This window comes from Myotis lucifugus, unplaced genomic scaffold (genome assembly GCF_000147115.1).
Source record: "Myotis lucifugus unplaced genomic scaffold, Myoluc2.0 scaffold_234, whole genome shotgun sequence".
Taxonomy (NCBI): Eukaryota; Metazoa; Chordata; class Mammalia; order Chiroptera; family Vespertilionidae; genus Myotis; species Myotis lucifugus.
Window position 1 is genome coordinate 39375 of NW_005871282.1, and position 16257 is coordinate 55631.

Below are 16257 nucleotides of genomic sequence, written 5' to 3' on the forward strand. Positions count from 1 at the left end.
TCTGTCTTTTTCTTGTTGACTTGAAGAAGTCTTTTGTATCTTCTGGATGCAGGTGCTTTGCCCGATTATAAGTATTTCCTCCCACCCCGTGGCTCACGTTTTCACTGTTATGCTTAGAGGGAAAACAATTTTAGGGACATTGACTAAATATTAACAGCAGTAGTGTTTGGATGGTGGGTTTTCCACCTGTTTACTTCCCCATATTTTCCAGTAAAAAGCAGGTAATGAAAATTTAAAACACAATAAAAGGAATGAGTTATTTAAGGAAAATGGTGTGTTTAAAATGTGATGATGTCGTTTAAAAGTGACCCATTGCAAGAAGTTAGCCAAGACAAGAACTTGGCCATAATTTGCCTTTAATGTCTCCTAGGTGACTATGCAAATTTGCTAGAGACACCTAGTGGAGACGGTTGGAAGTTTACAGGAGAGAGCATTTGCCATCTTTCTTGCTCCCCGGCATACGTCATCAGTTTGCCTCAAATAACTCCTGTAAAAATTAAAAAATAAAATTAGCCGGCCTGTGTTGCTCAGTGGTTGAGTGTCGACCTATGAACCAGTAGGTCATGGTTCGATTCCCTGTCAGGGCACATGCCCGGGTTGTAGGCTTGATCCCCAGTGGGGGTGTGCAGGAGGCAGCCGATCCATGATTTTCTCTCATCATTGAAATTTCTCTCTCTCCCTCTCCCTTTCTCTCTAAAATATATATATATATACATACATATATATATATATATATATATATATATATATATATATATATATAATGATTAAACAATTACTGGAGTATAAGGCAATTGTAAAACAGAGGGAAAATTTTTTAAATCCAGAATGATTATGCTCTCAGATTACTTTGCAAATATTTTTCTAAAGAAATGAAAGTTAGAGCTCACACGCACACTGGCGTGGGTCATGAAAGAGAATCGGTGCAGGCCTCCCTGCAGTGCACTTAAAGGCGGCCCTGGCCTCCCTGCAGAGGCCGACAGTGTGTGAGAGATGTTCACAGAGTATATCTGAGTCTCTGTTCTATCCAGCACCCCATCCTCCCCCCCACATCCCAGTAAGTTAACAAACTGCCTGTTTATATCGCACCGAAGATGACTGTTTTCACTGCATTTTATTGATAATTTACATATTCTAAAATGCTCATATGGACAAGAGCTTTTTCTTAAATTTTTACTGACTGACTTGCAAGAGGGAGACAGAGAAACGTCAGTTTGTTGTTCCAGTTATTGATGCATCCATGGGTTGGTTCTTGTCTGTGCCCTGACCTGAGCTCGAACCCGCAACCTTGGTGCACCAGGAGGATGCACCAAGGCTCTTTCCTGAGCCGCGTTCCAGTTCTCCATTCTGGGGCATATGAAGGAGCGGGACCCGTTTCTGCTCCTTCATCGTGTATTTTGTGAGGCATGAACTCAGTGACTTAAAAATCAACGTGTAAAATTAAACATTAGCCCTGACCGGTTTGGCTCAGTGGATAGAGCGTGGGCCTGCGGACTCAAGGGTCCCAGGTTCGATTCCGGTCAAGGGCATGTACCTTGATTGCGGGCACATACCCAGTAGGGAGTGTGCAGGAGGCAGCTGATCGATGTTTCTCTCTCATCGATGTTTCTAACTCTCTATCCCTCTCCCTTCCTCCCTGTAAAAAAATCAATAAAATATTTTTTTTTAAATTAAACATTAAATGGTGAGAACACACAGAGCGGGGGAAAGTAGATTTGCAGTTGTAACGCAAATAAATCAAACAATAATTAATAAATAATACAAGAATAAATTCTGTTTTGCGCACTCACAACTGTAAACCTACTTTTACCCATTCCTGTACAGAGGAAGAGTCCACAGTCAACCACAGAGCACAATTCGGGCTCTAGAAACGACAGCCCTGTCACTAAATAAATTGCTGTGTGCAACAAAGTACTGTTAGAAAGAGGTGGTTCTTTTCATTGGTTTGTGTTGTAAAAGAAAATGCTGCAGAAATCCACTTTGGCCGCCAGGGGGCGCAGGGTGGCAGGAACGGGGGCTGATGGAGGCCTGTGGCGGGCAGCTCTGCCTCCTCTCCAGGCTGGGGGAGACCAGGGCGAGTCTGGGACTGCCGTGGGGGGTGCCAGCCCACCAGGGACCGTGTGTATTTAACTGTACCTCGGTTTTGTTTTTTTAAAGATCCATGTCCATTTTTGCTTAAGAAAAGATCCCTTGTCGTTTGGGGGGTGTGGGGGGTGCTGACCAGGGCTGAGCAGAGGGCTGAGGTCACCAGGCGTGTGGCGGGTGAGCAGAGGCTGGCCTCCCACGTGCTCCAGGACCGTGCTCTGTGGTCAGATGTGTGGGGTGCAGGGTGGGGAGCACAGGCTCGGGCCCCAGGACATGGTTCCGCGGGCACTGAGGGCCCAGGAGCAGCTGGTGCTGTGTCTCCCTCTGGCTTAGAGTGTGGCACGTGCGAACACGGCAGAAACCGCTGCTCTGTCCCTTCTCTCACCTGCTGAACAGAGTGTGCAAGGGGAGGGTCAGAGAGAGAGGAGTGGGGAGAGGGAGGGTGTGTGTGTAAGAGTATTAGAGTATGTGTGTGTGTGAGTGTGTATGTGAGTGTGTGTGTGTGTGAGTGTGAGAGTGTGTATGTGAGTGTGTGTGTGTGAGTGTGTATGTGAGTGTGAGTGTGTGTGAGTGTGTGTGTGTGTGTGTGTGTGTGAGTGTGTGTGAGTGTGTGTGTGTGTGTGAGTGTGAGAGTGTGTATGTGAGTGTGTGTGTGTGAGTGTGTATGTGAGTGTGTGTGTGTGTGTGTGTGAGAGTGTGTATGTGAGTGTGAGTGTGTGTGAGAGTGTGAGTGTGTATGTGAGTGTGAGTGTGTGTGAGAGTGTGTGTGTGTGTGTGAGTGTGTGTGGAGGTGGGGAGAGGAGGCTCCAGGCTCTCATTCTATGACAGGAATGCTGTAGAAAGCACATGAACTTGGCTAAGTGATGCATCATTTCCAGGTCTGAATGCCCCCTCCCCCCGGACTCCCGGGAAGAAGGAGCCGGTGCAGCCCCCTCCTGCCCCCCGAGAGCTCGCTAGCTTGGATGTTCAGTGTCACTAGCTGGGCGGGTTCCCGCCGCCTCTTCACTCAGTGCCTGACTGACATGCTGCAGGAGCACCGACAGCACAATCCCACTGCAGGCGTTCACACGTCCACTGCTGCACGACTGTCGTTTATTTACAGAAATTAACATCATATGAACACAGAATGGAAAATACTCCTCCAAAGAGGGAGATGAAGGCTGACCACCCATAGGACAAAGCTACCTTCCGGCGATAGAGACGCGGGGCCCAGGGTCACAGTTTGGTTTCTATGGGCGGGAGAAGGCTGTCTATGCGCGCGCGTCTGCAGGTGCAGGTGCAGGTGCAGGTGCAGGTGTGTCCACAGGTGCAGGTGCAGGTGCAGGCGCAGGCGCAGGCGCAGGCACAGGTGCAGGCGCAGGCGCAGGCGCAGGAGCAGGTGCAGGTGCAGGTGCATCCGCAGGTGCAGGTGCATCCGCAGGTGCAGGCGCAGGTGTGCCCACAGGTGTAGGTGCAGGTGCCCCCTCAGGCGCCAGGTGCGGGGCGAGGAGGCTCAGGAATGTCTCCAGCTGCTGGCGCGACCTGTACGCGATGAGTCCCCCCCTGTTGGCCCAGCGATCCACGCCACTGGCGCCTTCATTGCCCACGTGGTACAGCAGCTGCGGCCACTCCGGGCCCGCGGCGGGGCCCCTGGCCAGGCAGCCCTGGAAGTCCACCATGCCGCCGCCCATGGCGCGCAGGATGGCGTGGGGCGCGCACGAGTCCCACTTGAAGGTGGTGTCGTAGGAGAAGACGTACAGGTCCACGAGGCCCTGGACCACGCACAGGCCCTTGTACCCGGCCCCCGCGGCGCGGAACACGCGGCCCCCGCAGACGCGCGCCAGCGCCGCCCGGACCGGCTCCTGTTCGCTGGCGCTGATGACCGCGGAGAACCGGTGGGCGCCCTGGGCCTGGGAGCCCGTGTCCGCGGCCTCGGCACCGGGGTGGCCAGTCCGCCCGCTCTGCGGCTCGGAGACCGGGGGCAGCAGGGAGTGGATGTTGGTGCCCATGTAGGAGAGGCCCCAGTAGCGCCGTCCTTCCCACCTGCGGGAGAGAGGTTCCGTGAGTGCAGGCGCAGATCCCATTCGCTTTTTGAATTGGTAAATGTGTTTGTATTGATCTCAGAGAGGGAGGGAGAGGGAGGGAGAGAGAAACGGCCATGATGAGAGAGAGCATCTTGGGCCGGCTGCCTCCTGCCCGCCCTCCACTGGGGATGAGCCCACAACCTGGCATGCGCCCCGACCAGGACCGAACCCTGACCTCCTGGTTCACAGGGCCACGCTCAACCACTGAGCCACGCAGGCCGGGCTCACATTTGCTTTTAGTATTCGTGTTGCCTTCAACCCCACGATGTGAGAAAAGTATATTTAATGTAACGAGTCTCCGTGCCTTCAGCCCAGAAACAGACACCACGCGGCTCATTCATCTCTGAAAGTCACCTCTCCGCCCAGCTGCCTGCGCCGCTGCCGATGGGGGGGCTCTGTTCCGGGCATCAGCACAGCGACCCGGGCGACGCTAACGTATCTGTGGGGCGCGGGGTCTCTAGGAACACCGCGTGGGCATCTCAAGTTTAAGAGGGAAAGACGAACGAACAGGCTGTCTGTCTTTCCATCTGCATCTCGTTTATGATCCTTCCCTTGGAAACTCCTTCTCATTGTTTTACCCTCTTCTCTGGCTTATTCGAAAGCTCACCTCGACTTTTACGCCAAGAAAGATGGACGCGTTATTTCTGGCAACAGAAACAATCACAGCACCTGTCCTTCCTCGATGTGTGAGCCCTGTCTGCTGGGTGCCCTACGCCGTCCGCACTGTCCATGCCACTAACTGCTTGGGAAACACGTCTAGGCCGGGGTTACGCCTGCACCAGGCCCAGCGCCTTTTCATTTCGTTATGACCTTGTAACGAGAACACATTTCGAGTGGAGGAAGGCAGGGGTAGAGGGGAAATGACAAAGTCCCAGAGGTGTAGTTCATGGCCATTACAGCGCTAACAATTCTTAGTTGCCCAAGCAACTCAAAGCTCAAGAAAGAATGTGTAGTCCTGCACTAACAAACAGTCTGACCTACTTCAGTGCGGACACTGAACTGCCCGGCTAGTGTGGCTCAGTGGCTGAGCGTGGACCTGTGAACCAGGAGGTCAGGGTTCGATTCCCGTCAGGGCACAGGCCTGGGTTGCAGGCTCCATCCCCAGTGTGGGGCGGGCAGGAGGCAGCTGATCGGTGATTCTCATCATTGATGTTTCTCTCTCTCTCTCCCTCTCCCTTCCTCTCTCTGAAATCAATAAAAATAGATTTTAAAAGAAAACACAAATCAAAACTGAACCCCCAGGAGAAAAGCGGTTTGCTTCCCCCTGGATCCTGCTGTGCCCTGGAGTCGACCCCAAAGCACAGGCCAATTGGAGGCGCCACCCCCCCCCCAACTCTGTGCAGGAGTCGGGGGAGGGTGGAGAGCGAGGCGGCCCTCACATTTATAGGGACAGCACCCCAGAGGCAGGTTCTAATCCTGGCCGTAACTACTCATCTTTCCCTTGGATAATTTTCCCATTTTGGTTTTGAATTTCTTCTAAAATTGTGTACCAGTTCAACCGGCTGCATGACCACAGCGCCTATCTCATTCCGAACGTGTGAGGAGCAGGGGTGGCTCCTCTTATCAATCTGGTTTTGAAAGGATTCGAGGAATAGGGAACAGGACTGCTTTCTTCCAAATGCAGAAGAACTCCACCAACATGCCGTTTCTGTTCAAAGCTTCTATCAGCCCCCAGTCAAACTGGGCCAATAAAATTAGGCCAAATAAAAGAACGTGAACTCAAACATGCAGACTTCTAGCAGGAACGGCCCAGTATCTCGCGTCCTGGGAATGCCACACGGAGTGACCATCTTGACAAAAAGCAAAGCTAAGGTTGCAAATTCTGCAAACCGTGATGCACCCCAAGTGCCCCTCCTACCTGAGGGTGTCGGGGTCCTGCGACACGAAAGGCTGGTTGATGACCCCCATCAGGGGCAGCCCGGTCTGCAGGTCATAGACGCCGATGAGGATGGTGACGCACGGGAGCCCCCGGGGGAAGACTCCGTGGCTGGGCTCCACGTCGGCAGAGCCTTGGATGTACTGATGCGTGGAATCTGAAAGGCAAGCGTGCTCGTTTGGGTTCAGGCCCCGATTATGGAGAAAATGAGGATGAATGCATCGGTGAACTCTGTCCTACAGCATTTCTTTCTTCTCATTTAATAACTGCGACCGTCTGAATGTTTGTGCCCGCCTCCCCCCGCCCCCCCAATTCTAACCCTCAAAAGAGACCAGTTGGCATGGCTCAGTGGTTGAGCGTCAACCTATGAACCAGGAGGTCAGGGCTCAATTCCCGGTCAGGGCACATGCCCGGGCTGTGGGCTCGATCCTCAGTGTGGGGTGTGCAGGAGGCAGCCGATCCATGATTCTCTCTCATCACTGATGTTTCTCTCTCTTTCTCTCACTCCCTTCCTCTCTGAAATCAATACAAATATATTGGGAAGAAAAAAAAAGACACACACACACACATACACACACACAAAACAACAACAATGAGCTGCAGATTTTGGTTCTATCACAGTCGTGACCCAAAGAAATACTAAGGGGTGAAGCTTCCGCAGGCCCTCCATGCTGCCCGCTCAGGACTCCTCCCTAGCAGGGCTTTGCTTGCCCTGTACCGGGGGTTCACTGCTCGTTTCGTTGAATTAGCAGGAAGTGGTGGGACAGGGAGAGATCTCGCCGAAACCGGGTTTGTGTTTCCCTCTGAGACGCCGAGGACCTGGCGGGTGGCGCCACATGGCACGCGCCCCGCTGGAGCCGTGTGCCCCGTGACTGGCCTGTGTGCCCGGCGACGTGTAGCTGCTCTCACTCGTTCTTCCCTCATATTTACAGTCTGGACCCTGGCGTCCTTCAGAGACGAGTGAACTCAGCTCTGCACGTGTGCCCGCGTGTGTGTGCATGCCCCCACACAGATCCACAAGCACGCACGCATGTCTGTTACAGGTGACGATGCACACCTGTTTCTAACAACATGTCCTAACACAGACCCGACTCTTCTTGATCCCTTTCAAACTGTAAAACTGCTTAAACTTCCAGGAGAATTAAACTACACTCAATTGGTATTTTTCTAAGCCCCCTGCCCCCACAAAAACACACACACACACACACAAACCAAAAAAAACAACCAATGACCAATAAGAACAAACGGACAAAAGCAAACCCTCCACTGACCTATGGGATCCACCCAGATTCCCAAAGTGTCGAGCGGAATGGTGACCTGGACTGAATCCAGGGCCGGGTCGGCGAAGGCGGCGTCCTCGTGAACGACCTTGGCCAGCGCCCGGGCCGCCAGCTGGTTCCCGTTCAGGACTTTGCTCAGGAGCTCCGCCGTCTCCCCCTCCGTCGGGCACAGTCGCAAGACGATCATTTCTCCTGGTGGGAAGACACACACAGAGTCTCGGCATCTCAAGAGAGTCGGGGGGAAGGACCACAGAGGGGTGGGGGAGCCAGGCTGCGCGCCGTATGCGGTGAGGGACACAGACCCGTATCCGTGGTCCCGGACCTGGCCCCCGGCCAGAATGGCACGAGGTCCACGGATGGGTTTGGAGTTTGAACCTTGGACCTGAGATGGTCTGCCCAGTTGTGAGGAAGCACATCTTTCTGGGGCATCTGTCACTTCCATTAGATTCCCAAAGGACCACTCAACTTTCCAAAAGGTTAAGTCAAGCCCTGGCCAGTGTGGTTCAGTGGATAGAGCGTCGGCCTGCGGACTGAAGGGTCCCAGGTCGAGGGCACATGCCCGGGTTTCGGGCTCGATCCCCAGTAGGGGGCGTGCAGGAGGCAGCCAATCACTGATTCTCTCTCATCATTGATGTTTCTATTTCCCTTTCCCTTCCTCTCTGAAATCAAGATATATTAAAAAAAAAAAAGGTTAAGTCATCCATTATTTAAATGCCACAGATTTACGTCTAAGATACCACATTTCCCTAAGTTAAATGGCCTGAAGTTCTGAGTGAAGCTTAACATTTGAATATATTGTCTTTTACATGAAAGCCTCCCAAACATCCACTTAAGATGTAAGCTGGAAATTAGAACAGGATATGATCACTGGAAGTTACAACACCACATTAGGATTTGTATACTTACCCAGAGCATTAGTAAACTCGTTGGATTCTTCTCCAAAAATTTTGTCCTCCAAGCCTGGAAACTGAAGAATGCAGGGTATGACAACAAACCAAAGCAAGAACAATAATAATTAAAAAAAAAAAAACACACACACATATGTTCAATTCTGAACAGGTTTCCATTTTCTATTTCAAATTAAATAGCACAACTAGATCTGAAATTCAGAAATGTACAACCCCAGACAGCGTAACACCGTGAAGTCAGCGTGGCTCAGGACTTAACTTTGGGAGACTTTCCTGCTCCTCTGCCCTTATAAAAAGTGCAAGTCATGGAGAAGTCTGGCTTCCTGCTGTCCTGGTGAGTTTGCAGAAGTATTTCTAGAAACTTCATCTATCTCCTTAAGGACCATAGGATTAGAATGCTTTCAAAGGAAATATTTTAACTCTTGCTCTTAAGCAGCACCCTCGTCGCTTATATAAGTTAACGTTATTGATCAAGTACTGCAGATTTCACTTGAGCCTGGATAGAAGGGGTTAGAACAGCGGTTCTCAACCTGTGGGTCGCGACCCCTTTGGGGGTCGAACGACCCTTTCATAGGGGTCGCCTAGGACCATCGGAAAACACATACATAATTACATATTGTTTTTGTGATTCATCACTATGCTTTAATTATGTTCAATTTGTAACAATGAAATTGGGGGTCACCACAACATGAGGAATGTATTAAAGGGTCGTGGCATTAGGGAGGTTGAGAACCACTGGGTTAGAAGATAACATTACATTTTTTTTTCCCAAGTGTTTTCTGCACCTGTTGGAGGTCTCGTTCACCTTCAGGGTAGGAAGGTGATACAGCCAAACAAGGGAAATATTTTATAAACCAGTAATTTATGCATCAATATAGAATTTTAAAAAAAAATAGAGCTGCCCTGGCTGGTTTGGCTTGTGGATAGAGCGTCAGCCTGTGGACTGAAGGGTCCTGGGTTCGATGCCAGTCAAGGGCACATACCTGGGTTGCAGGCTCAATCCCCAGTAGGGGGCATGCAGGAGGCAGCTGACTGATGATTCTCATCATGGATGTTTCTCTCGCTCTCTCCCTCTCCCTTCCTCTCTGAAATCAATAAAAAAAATTTTTGTAAAAATAGAGCTAAGTAAGAATCTTCTCTCATCTTTGTAGGAAATGAAGCTTTCAGATACATTTTGCTTCTCCAGTAAAGATACGTTTCCCTCAACATATGTGCTGAATTCTGTTCTGTGTGATGTTCTCAGGGAACGAAGGCAAGGAAATGCTTCAGATATGTGCCCTCAGCCATTCGCAGGCGGCCAATAGGTTAATAACGCCCACCACCGCTTGGCATCCAATTCCGAAGAACAGGGTGCGCCAGCCAGGGCCGGGGCCCAGCGCCCCGCCTGCTTAAAGCCTGTTTCTGAGGCTGCGGGGAGTGAGTCAGGAAACACAGATATTTCTTCTCGCCAAAGGTGAGCCTCACTTATCCGTCCCCAAGTCCCGGCATCTACCTCCTCCGTGAACCCAGCCTGGACTTGTTATAATGCTGTGGGCAAACATTAACTCATCAAATTTAATGTCGGTACATTGCTAATCCAGTTGCAACCAACTATCTCGATCGGGATCAGAAATGAACTTGCTCCATTTAGCGCACTGGGGCAGGTATCACAGGGCACGGAGAAGTGCAGCTTGTAGAGCAGTGGTTCTCAACCTCCTGGCCCTTTAAATACATTCCTCATGTGGTGACCCAACCATAAAATTATTTTCGTTGCTACTTCATCACTGTCGTGTTGCTACTGTGATGAACCGGCATGTAAATATCTGATATGCAGGATGGTCTTAGGCGACCCCTGTCGTTCGACCGCCAAAGGGGTCGCGAGCCACAGGTTGAGAACCACTGTTAGAGGTTTCAAAGGGTTGTTGATTCTTCCTTCCTGTGGTCAGGAATTCACTTAAATGATTCTTTTGTTTTTAATGTTTTTATTGATTTTTAGAGAGAGGGGAAGGGAGAGGGAGAGAGAGATAGGAACATCAATGATGAGAGAGTGAAATGATTCTTATTGATTCCTATATTTTGAGCATTTCATAGAGAACTATTCCAGTACTTTACAGTGCCTTCTCTCATAAAGGTCTGTCCTCCTGAATATGTAATTATTAGATCATACAGAAGGCCACACAGCGATGCAAAGAGCACAGACTCTGCAGCCAGGTGGCCTGTGCTCAAAACTGGCCCGGCCATTCGCTTGCTGTGTTACCTTAGGCAAGCGACTTAACCTCTCTGTGCCAGTCTTTCCTCACCCACTCCCCGGGATTACTAGTTCTTCATAAAATTGCTATAAGAGTTGAAAAGTTAAGTAAGCCTTTAGAGCAGTGTCTGGCATGCAATAAGCATTTATAAGTGTCTGTTAGTGTCGTTATTATTACTATTTATGAATACAGTCCCCCCCCAATCAGTTTAAAATAACTAGAATCACAATCATTGATAGTTATAAACAATATTTTTCTACTAGAATAAAGGGGGACTGTAAGTCTCCAGAACTCTACAGGCATTAGATACACGATTATGTCAGAAAGTGAGACTTAATAAATGAAACCATTTTTTAAAGTTACCAAATAGTATTTTCTCATTTCTATTGAAATAAATGATATGTGCCATGCACACACCTACACATAGAAGGAAAACATTCTAACAACACGTAGCCAAACACAGCTGTGGTTTTCTCTAGTCGGGGGATGATATTTGCTTATTTTCCAGAGAACGCGTACTACTTATTCAAAAAGAAAATAAGTGAGAAGGTCTATTCCAGCGGTTCTCAACCTGTGGGTCGCCAACCTGTGGGTCGAGACCCCTTTGGGGGTCGAACGACCCTTTCACAGGGGTCGCCTAAGACCATCGGAAAACACATATAATTACATATTGTTTTTGTGATTAATCACTATGCTTTCATTATGTTCAATTTGTAACAATGAAAATACATCCTGCATATCAGATATTTACATGACGATTCATAACAGTAGCAACATTACAGTTATGAAGTAGCAACAAAAATAATTTTCTGGTTGGGTCACAACATGAGGAACTGTATGAAAGGGTCGCGGCATTAGGAAGGTTGAGAACCACTGGTCTATACCAACATGTTCCTCTCTAGCTCTGAGAAGGGTGATTTTTATTTCCTTATTTGTTTTCCTGTATTTTCAAACTGTTCTGCAGTGAACATTCTAGAAATATTATAGTCAGAACAAGGGGAGTCAAGCCCACAGTTGCGTGTTTATTTGAATCCGAGGTGCTGGTCCTATGGGGAAAGGCAGGGGGAGGGAGGCTGTGCTAACAAAACCACAGCCACCGGCAGGCACCCTGCGGTCCAGGCCGTGGCCGCGGCCTCGCCTACCTTGCTCTCCATGTGCCGCTTTATGACTTCCTGCACCAGCACGTCGGCCAGCGTCTTGAAGTCCACGGCAAACTTCTTGTTCTTCTCGCCGTCCTTCTTCTCCTCGACGAGCAGCTGGAAGAGGGCGTCCTGCTGGCGGCAGGCGCGGGCGATGTGGGCCGCCTTCTCGGAGACGCGGAGCAGCTCCTGCAGGATCTCGGACATGGCTGGGCCCTGAGCCCCGGCCGCCCAGCCGGGTGAGGGGCGCCCACCCCGCTGGCAGCTGGAGAGACATGGATGCGAAAGAGAAAGACATGGATGCCGTCAGTCTGGCCACTGCAGGTGGGCGCCGCAGGTCCAGCTCGTGGGGAAGATCACAGAGTGAATAGGTACTAGCCCAGGAGCGCGCCTGCCACCACTGTGTGCCCCCTGCTGCCCCACCCGGAGACCAGTCATGCTGCAGCGGGGAAGACTGGACACCACCCAACGGGGGAAACTTGTTTTTGTTTGTTTATGTATATTTTATTGGTTTTTAAAGACAGGAAGGGAGAGGGAGAGAGAGAGAGAGAGAAACATGAATGATGAGAGAGAATCGTGGATGGGCTGCCTCCTGCACACTCCCCATGGGTGATGGAGCCCACAACCCGGGCATGTGCCCTGACAGGGAATCGAACCCTGACCCCCTGGTTCCTAGGTCAACACTCAACCACTGAGCCACACCAGCCGGGCGGGAACTTGGTTTTTAAATCTTTAAAAAAATACTGATAGTCTCAAAAATCCATTAGGCAAAGGATTGGCTTCCCGGTGCCAGAAGGTGTTTGAATGGGGATCTACATTCTACGTATGAACCCCCAGCAGACAGGTGAGCGCGCGGGCACGGAGCTGGAGGAAGGCCAAGTTCTCGCAGGGACTAGGATGCCCACTGCGGGATGGAAGCAGGGTTCTGGCTTTTACCCACGGGGGAGGGGGAGTTGGAGAGGATGTGTCCTACCAGTTCTGGGGCAACTTCCTAAAACACCGAGCCCCCGTGAGCACTGTGTGTCCTGCAAGACTGAGGCCACGCCCGGGCCAGCAACCAGGGCAGTCTCCCAGCTCCCCGCCCCCACCCCACCCCCAGCTAAAGAAGTCCCACTGTGTCTATCTGTGCTGCTCTTCCAGCGAGAAGGCGTTTAGAGAACACAGTGCCCTAGACCATACTCGTTGCTGGGGCTTGAGGGGTTCTGGCTTCCAGGCTGACAGGCCGTCTGCCTCGGGGTGCCCATCGCATAGCAGGACGGGCAGCTCTCCCCGCTCAGTAGGAGCCATGTTTGATCGGGAGCCTCAGCAATTGCTCTCACTACTGTGCCGACTGTGGGGGGATCGTCAGGCCGCCTTAAAGTTGAGGGAGCTGGAGCTGAGGGAGGGTTAAGTAACTGCAGGTTACACAAGGCTCACCGGCAGGCCAGGCGGGGCAGCCGTGTTCTTTGCCATCATCACAAACACTCACTGTCTCTTTTAAAAGTCCCCCCTGGCCGTCAGCTGAGGACCAAGTGAGGAGCTGTCAGGGGCGGGGGTCATGGGTAGTTGCCACAGCTGGGTTGAGTTAAACACGTTTGCTAAACAAATTTTTTAAATGCTATTTTCTTAAGAGTGTGGGTCACACCTCCCCCCCCCCCCCCCCCGAGAAATATGTCCAGCCTCAACAGTAGTAAGAGGAGAGTGAGCGGAGGCCGCGGCCGGAGCTGCCTGTGAAGCTCACGTCCTGGCAGAAGCGGCGGGAAGCAGCCGGGTCCAGAGGGAAACGCACCAGGGCCCTGGAGAGGTAGGGCCCTGCCTGGGCAGCCGGCAGCTCCAGGCCTGCCCTAAGGCGTGTGAGGAAGTCGGAGTGGAGTGAGCCTATTTCAGTGCAGGAAGGATGGCTGGTCACAGCAGCAAGTTGAAAATAACCTTAAACATTGGTGACGTGTGAGATAGACTACTACGTGGTCCTTAGACGCACGTTCTTGAAGAACAGGTCATCTGGAACTATGTCCATGCTATCGTGCTAAGAGGAAAACAGCCTAAGACTGATTCCTGGCCCTGGCCGGGCGGCGTGGGTGGTGGGAGCATCGTCCCATCCACCGGAAGGTGTTGGGTTTGATTCCCGGTCAAGGCATATCCCCAGGTTTGGGTTCGGGCCCTGGCCCAGGTGCACGGAGCACACACCTAGCAGCTGTTGCTAGTCTGGCTACTGGAACTCGCTACTTGACACCTGACTCCTTTGTCCTCCCAGGAAAACCTTTCCCAGCGGATCCTGGGCCTCACTGCAGACCTACTGACCTCTCTCTCTCTCTCTCTCTCTCTCTCTCTCTCTCTCTCTCTCTCTCTCGCTGTGGGGCCTCCAGGCAAGGGAGGGCTCAGCTCTGCCAAGTCCCCAGTTCCCTTCCATCGCTCCTCGGGCTGCCCAACACAATGCCACCACCGGGTAAACACCAGGATCTGCGTCTCACGGATCTGGAGGCCGGAGGTCCGGGACCAAGGCGCTGGGGGGCTGGTGTCTCCTGAGCCTTTCGCCGGGGCTTGGCCACCTTCTCGCCGTGGCCTCTCCGCGCTGCGCTCACAGCCCTGGTGTGTCTCCTCTGCTTATAAAGACACCAGGCGGGGGATCAGGGCTCACTCACGTGGCCCCACTTAACGAGTTGCTTCCCAAAGGCCCTGTCTCCACACTCAGCCGCCTTCTGAAGTTCTGGGCTCGGGGCTTCCCCAGACGAACTCTAGGGGAACACACTTCTCCTGACCCAGAGGCCTGAGAACCTTCCCAAGCCAGCACAGCCGCTCCTCTGGCCAGGCAGTGAGCTCGGCAGGGTTCTCCTCCCCGAGTAGGTGGTCAGTAAGTCTAATTCCGTGAGGCGGCCTTCCCCACATGGAACTACTCGCTCTAGCAGCCAAGTCGTCACTGATGCAGCAAACACCGAGTCACCTCCTGTCAGCCTTACTTTGTGGCAACCTCTTTCAAATCGGCTCTGAGCAGCACAGGTCGAAAGAAGTCACATCCTCCCCATCAGAGACACAAGTGCACCCGTTACAACGTCACGTAGCAGGAGTCTCCAGCTTCTGTGGGACTTCCATGTCCAGGTGGAGACATAGTCACTGAGCTGAAGTAGGTCAGTGAAAAGGGGGCGGGGAGGGGGGCCCTTAAGACTCTTCCGGAAAGCCCCATCTCTCTATACCAGTGGTTCCCAACCTTGGCTGCACATGCTAATGATTAGAATCACCTGGGAATCTTTTTAAAATCCTGATTTCTAGGCCTCATCCTCCGGAAATTCTGTTTCTTTGTTATGGGGTGAGGCCACAACATTAGTAAAAAAGAAACAGAATTTCCGGAGGATGAGGCCCAGACATCAGGATTGTAAAAAGATTCCCAGGTGATTCTAATGTGCAGCCAAGGTTGAGAACCACTGCTCTACACAGATAAAACTCTTCTAATTTCTGACCATCCTATCATCTCGCTCGAACACCAGAGGTTTACACGTCATCTCCGGATCGTTTACACGCACTTCAGGTGTGAGCAACAGCGGAGTGGGGAAGGCGTAGGCTTTGGGATCCGATAAACCTGGGTTCAAGCCCTGGCCCCGCCATCAAGGAGCTGTGTGGCACCAGGTAACTGACTTGCCCTCTCTGGGCCTCCCTCCTCACCTGTGAAACGGAGAGAATACACAGCTTGCAGAGACTCTGTGGAGGTCAAGTGAGACATTTCCGGGAAAGGATCCGCACAGAGCCTCGCCCAGAGCCCACAAGTGACAGCAGTGGCTGTGAAGCACCGAGCCCAGTCCCACGCCCTCCGTGAGGAAGCCAGAGGCCTGCAGCCGTCCGTGGTCACTGCCCGCTCTCTGGAATAGTCACTCGCCCACTAAATCCCAAAGGCTGGGCACCGCTGGTGACTCTGAGCGGCCGGAACGAAGTTCCTTGGTGCGGCCAGATCTGATTGCGCAGTTGCTGGGCGTCGGGCGGGAACTTGGCCCCGGGAGGGGTGACTCCCCGGGTGGAGGAGGCGGGCGAGGCCTCCGTGGGATCTGGAGGGCCATTGTCCTGTTGGGGGATGTTCTGTCAGGCCACGGTGTGGAGATCCTGGGGCCGGGGGTGCCCAGTGCGTGGAGAGCGGTGGGCCAGGGCCGGCCTGGCCTTCTGCGCAGGGACAGGGGCGTGAGGACGGGAGCGCCGGCGAGCAGCTCTCTCTAGGAGCAGGGAAGGGGGTCAGGCGCCCGTGGGCATCCCTCCCGCCGGAGAACCACGGCTTCTGCAGCCCACAGGCCGCCCGGATTCCAGCAGCCCCTCCACGGCTCGCCTCCTGAACCCAGCCTTCCTCCCACCTGCTAAGCCCAAGGGCCTAGGCGTGCCCTGACGCTGCTGTAGGCGGCCCTGTTGGACAGGAAGGGCCGCGCCCAGGGAACCGCTGGGTGTCTGTCTCACAAGAAGCTGTCTGTGCCCTGTCTCCGGGGCAGGTGCTGAGGGGCTGGCCCAGGGCTGGATTTAGCTCCCCCTGCCCGGGAGGGTCCGCCCAGGCCTCGGCCTCCTTCCCCGTGGCCCGATCTTAGGGCTGCTTCAGGGAGGGGGGAGGGACGGAGGCTGCCCTGGCAGGAGGGGCGGGGAGCAGGCGTGGGCACAGGTGGGATCTGTGGGGGCTCGGGCTGCTCAATTCCGTAGCGACCAGGGTTGGTGAGGTGCGACTGGCCGGCAG

General features: G+C 52.7%; 1 protein-coding gene across 1 annotated transcript; it reads right to left on the reverse strand.

Annotated features, from left to right (window-relative positions):
• Positions 1-3160: 3160 nt before the first annotated feature.
• Positions 3161-14129, reverse strand: INPP1 (inositol polyphosphate-1-phosphatase). The gene is made up of 7 exons (XM_023762138.1): positions 14030-14129; positions 11583-11844; positions 8211-8271; positions 7296-7496; positions 6007-6181; positions 3447-4107; positions 3161-3362 (listed from the first exon to the last, which is right to left on the reverse strand). Exons 2-7 carry the CDS (start codon positions 11784-11786, stop codon positions 3336-3338), a joined length of 1329 nt encoding a protein of 442 aa, XP_023617906.1. The 5' UTR covers positions 11787-11844; positions 14030-14129; the 3' UTR covers positions 3161-3335.
• Between the last annotated feature and the right edge of the window lie 2128 nt (positions 14130-16257).

Excerpts from the sequence above, each read along its gene's own strand:
- INPP1 (XM_023762138.1), bottom strand. The coding sequence starts at position 11,786 with ATGTCCGAGATCCTGCAGGAGCTGCTCCGCGTCTCCGAGAAGGCGGCC. Across the intron at positions 4,108-6,006 it reads CAGGACCCCGACACCCTCAG|GTGGGAAGGACGGCGCTACT; the intron begins GTAGGAGGGGCA and ends TCTCTCCCGCAG. Across the intron at positions 3,363-3,446 it reads CACCTGCTCCTGCGCCTGCG|CCTGCACCTGCAGACGCGCG; the intron begins CCTGCGCCTGCA and ends CCTGCACCTGCA.